The sequence below is a fragment of the Antechinus flavipes genome, chromosome 2 (genome assembly GCF_016432865.1).
Source record: "Antechinus flavipes isolate AdamAnt ecotype Samford, QLD, Australia chromosome 2, AdamAnt_v2, whole genome shotgun sequence".
Lineage (NCBI taxonomy): Eukaryota > Metazoa > Chordata > Mammalia > Dasyuromorphia > Dasyuridae > Antechinus > Antechinus flavipes.
The window spans coordinates 75796293-75798579 of NC_067399.1; the positions used below are offsets into that span (position 1 = coordinate 75796293).

Consider the following 2287-nt stretch of genomic DNA (forward strand, 5'->3'; position numbering starts at 1 on the left):
ATCAAAGTATTAATATGACTTTGCAGCTAAATGATTTCTTCAGGTATACACAGTTATGCCTGGGTGACCTAAGTTTCCCATCCTAGCCTTAAAATTGCAAATATAATGATTTTTTTCTAAGAAGCCACAATTTGTACAGATACTTAGTGAATTTTTATGTATATTCAAAGTCCCAAGAACATGACAGGAAAATGGACCTTTGTCCTTACTTCAGGTAGGGCATCTTGAGATCCTAAAGACCTAAAAGGTCTCTCATTCAAATGAATCCTGAAACCATAGATGATCTGCAGCTCCAGAATTTTAAAAAATCTCCCAGAAAGGAGTATGAGTTATAGCTAACAGTGTTGTCTTCATCTTGATTTTTTTACAGGATAATTATTCTAGACATAGTTTGGGAGTAAGTGGTCAAAATTAGTTAATATATACCAGAGGAAACTGGGATCTTTGAGTTTAATTAGTCAAACTTCTAGAAATAAGTTGGAGCATCAGTATCAAGGTATAGGGCATTACATTAGGGACTTTTGGAAATATAAAACAGTATACTTTTTTCCTATTATGATTTTATAACATGCATTTTATCTGTGACTTGATTACACATCAGTGCTCTTTAGAGCTTCTACACTTATTCCACTGATACTAACATAGTTGGGAAATCTTTGAACTCTCTTCAGGCTTGGAAACATGCTTTTTAAAAATATCTTAATGAGCTTAAATATCCAGCATTTGAGTAGATTAGCTGTGGGACTGTCTCTCAATCCATCTCTTCATCTTCCCACTCTCAGACACAACAACAACATAACAGCAGGAAATCAGACCAGCACCTCTGACTTCCTACTCCTGGCTTTCTCGAGTCACCAAGAACTCCTGTTCCCTCTGTTCCTGGTTCTATACCTGGCAGCCCTCCTGGGGAATGTGCTGATTCTTCTTGCTGTTGGCTCAGACTCACGCCTCCAAACACCTATGTATGTGCTCCTGTTCAACCTGTCTCTGGCAGATCTGTGCTTCACCTCTGCTACAGTACCTAGGCTCCTCTATGCCCTGCTGACAGGGGACCAGACTATCAGTCATTCAGCCTGCCTGTCCCAAGTCTTCTTTTTCTTGATGGCAGGCAATGTGGATAGCTATGTGTTAGCTGCCATGGCATGGGACCGATATGTAGCCATATGCAAACCACTGCACTATGCTACTGTGGTGACCCTGCCACGATGTATGGTGCTCCTAGGGGCTGTGTGGGTGGGCACAGCCCTGCACTCATTACTCCATACAATTCTCCTTGCTCGTCTTACTTTCTGTAGCAATCGTGGTCTCCCATACTTTTTCTGTGATATCCATCCTTTAATACATCTTGCCTGCTCTGACACCTCCCTCAACTATATGATGGTTTTAGTTGAGGGTGGGTCTGTAATCATTGTGCCTGCTATTTGTATTGTGGCTTCTTATGTCTTCATTGGAGCTGCTGTTTGTCAGATTCGAGCCCCTGGGGGTCTCCGCAAGGCATTTTCCACCTGTGGATCCCATCTAACTGTGGTTATACTTTTCTATGGAACTGTGGTGAGTGTCTACCTACAGCCTCCAGGGCAAGTTGAAGGTCAAGAGGAACCCCAAGATCTTGTAGCCATAGTTATGTTCTCTGTAGTGTCTCCAACACTAAACCCTTATATCTATAGTTTGCAGAACCGAGAAATCAAAGCAGCCCTTACAAAGCTGTTTGTGGGTAGTTAGGGTTATGAGGCTTTGTGAACAGATGGCCAGAGTAGGATCCCTGCTACTGCTAGCCTTCCCTTTTTTTCACTCCTCTATTCATTTCACCAGTGACCAACTATAGGTAAATTTACATACGTGTGTGTGTGCCCAATTCAGACATTTTTTTCAATGGAAGAAATTTTATTGCAGACTTGGAGACTGAATAAGAAAATTTCAGTATCTTGGACTAGAATTGCTTCTGCTTGTCTCTAAGATCCTTAAGTTTTAAGTTTCTCTTCCAAACTTTGAATTGTATGTCCTTCTTGTAAACCCTTCTTGGTTTCCATTCATTCTCTAGCTCTCAAAGAAAGTCATGTCATCTTCATATTTGCTTCTATCTTGGCCTGAAGTGATCTTATAAAGGAATGAACTATATAATGTTTCTAAGTGCAGGAAGAATCATAACAAAGTTCTACTTATATAAAATTTTCTAATCAGACTAAAAGTTACTTGTGGCCATTAAACATCTTCATCCTGAATTGCAATTTGAGAGATTTAGGTTTTGGAGTTGTTTTCTAGGACATGGTGTCCTCACAAATATTTA

General features: G+C 40.1%; 1 protein-coding gene across 1 annotated transcript; it reads left to right on the top strand.

Annotated features, from left to right (window-relative positions):
• Positions 1-681: 681 nt before the first annotated feature.
• Positions 682-1722, top strand: LOC127546432 (olfactory receptor 1361-like). Its single transcript, XM_051973548.1, has one exon. The coding sequence runs from the start codon at positions 682-684 to the stop codon at positions 1720-1722; it is 1041 nt and encodes a 346-aa protein (XP_051829508.1).
• The last annotated feature ends 565 nt before the right edge of the window (positions 1723-2287 follow it).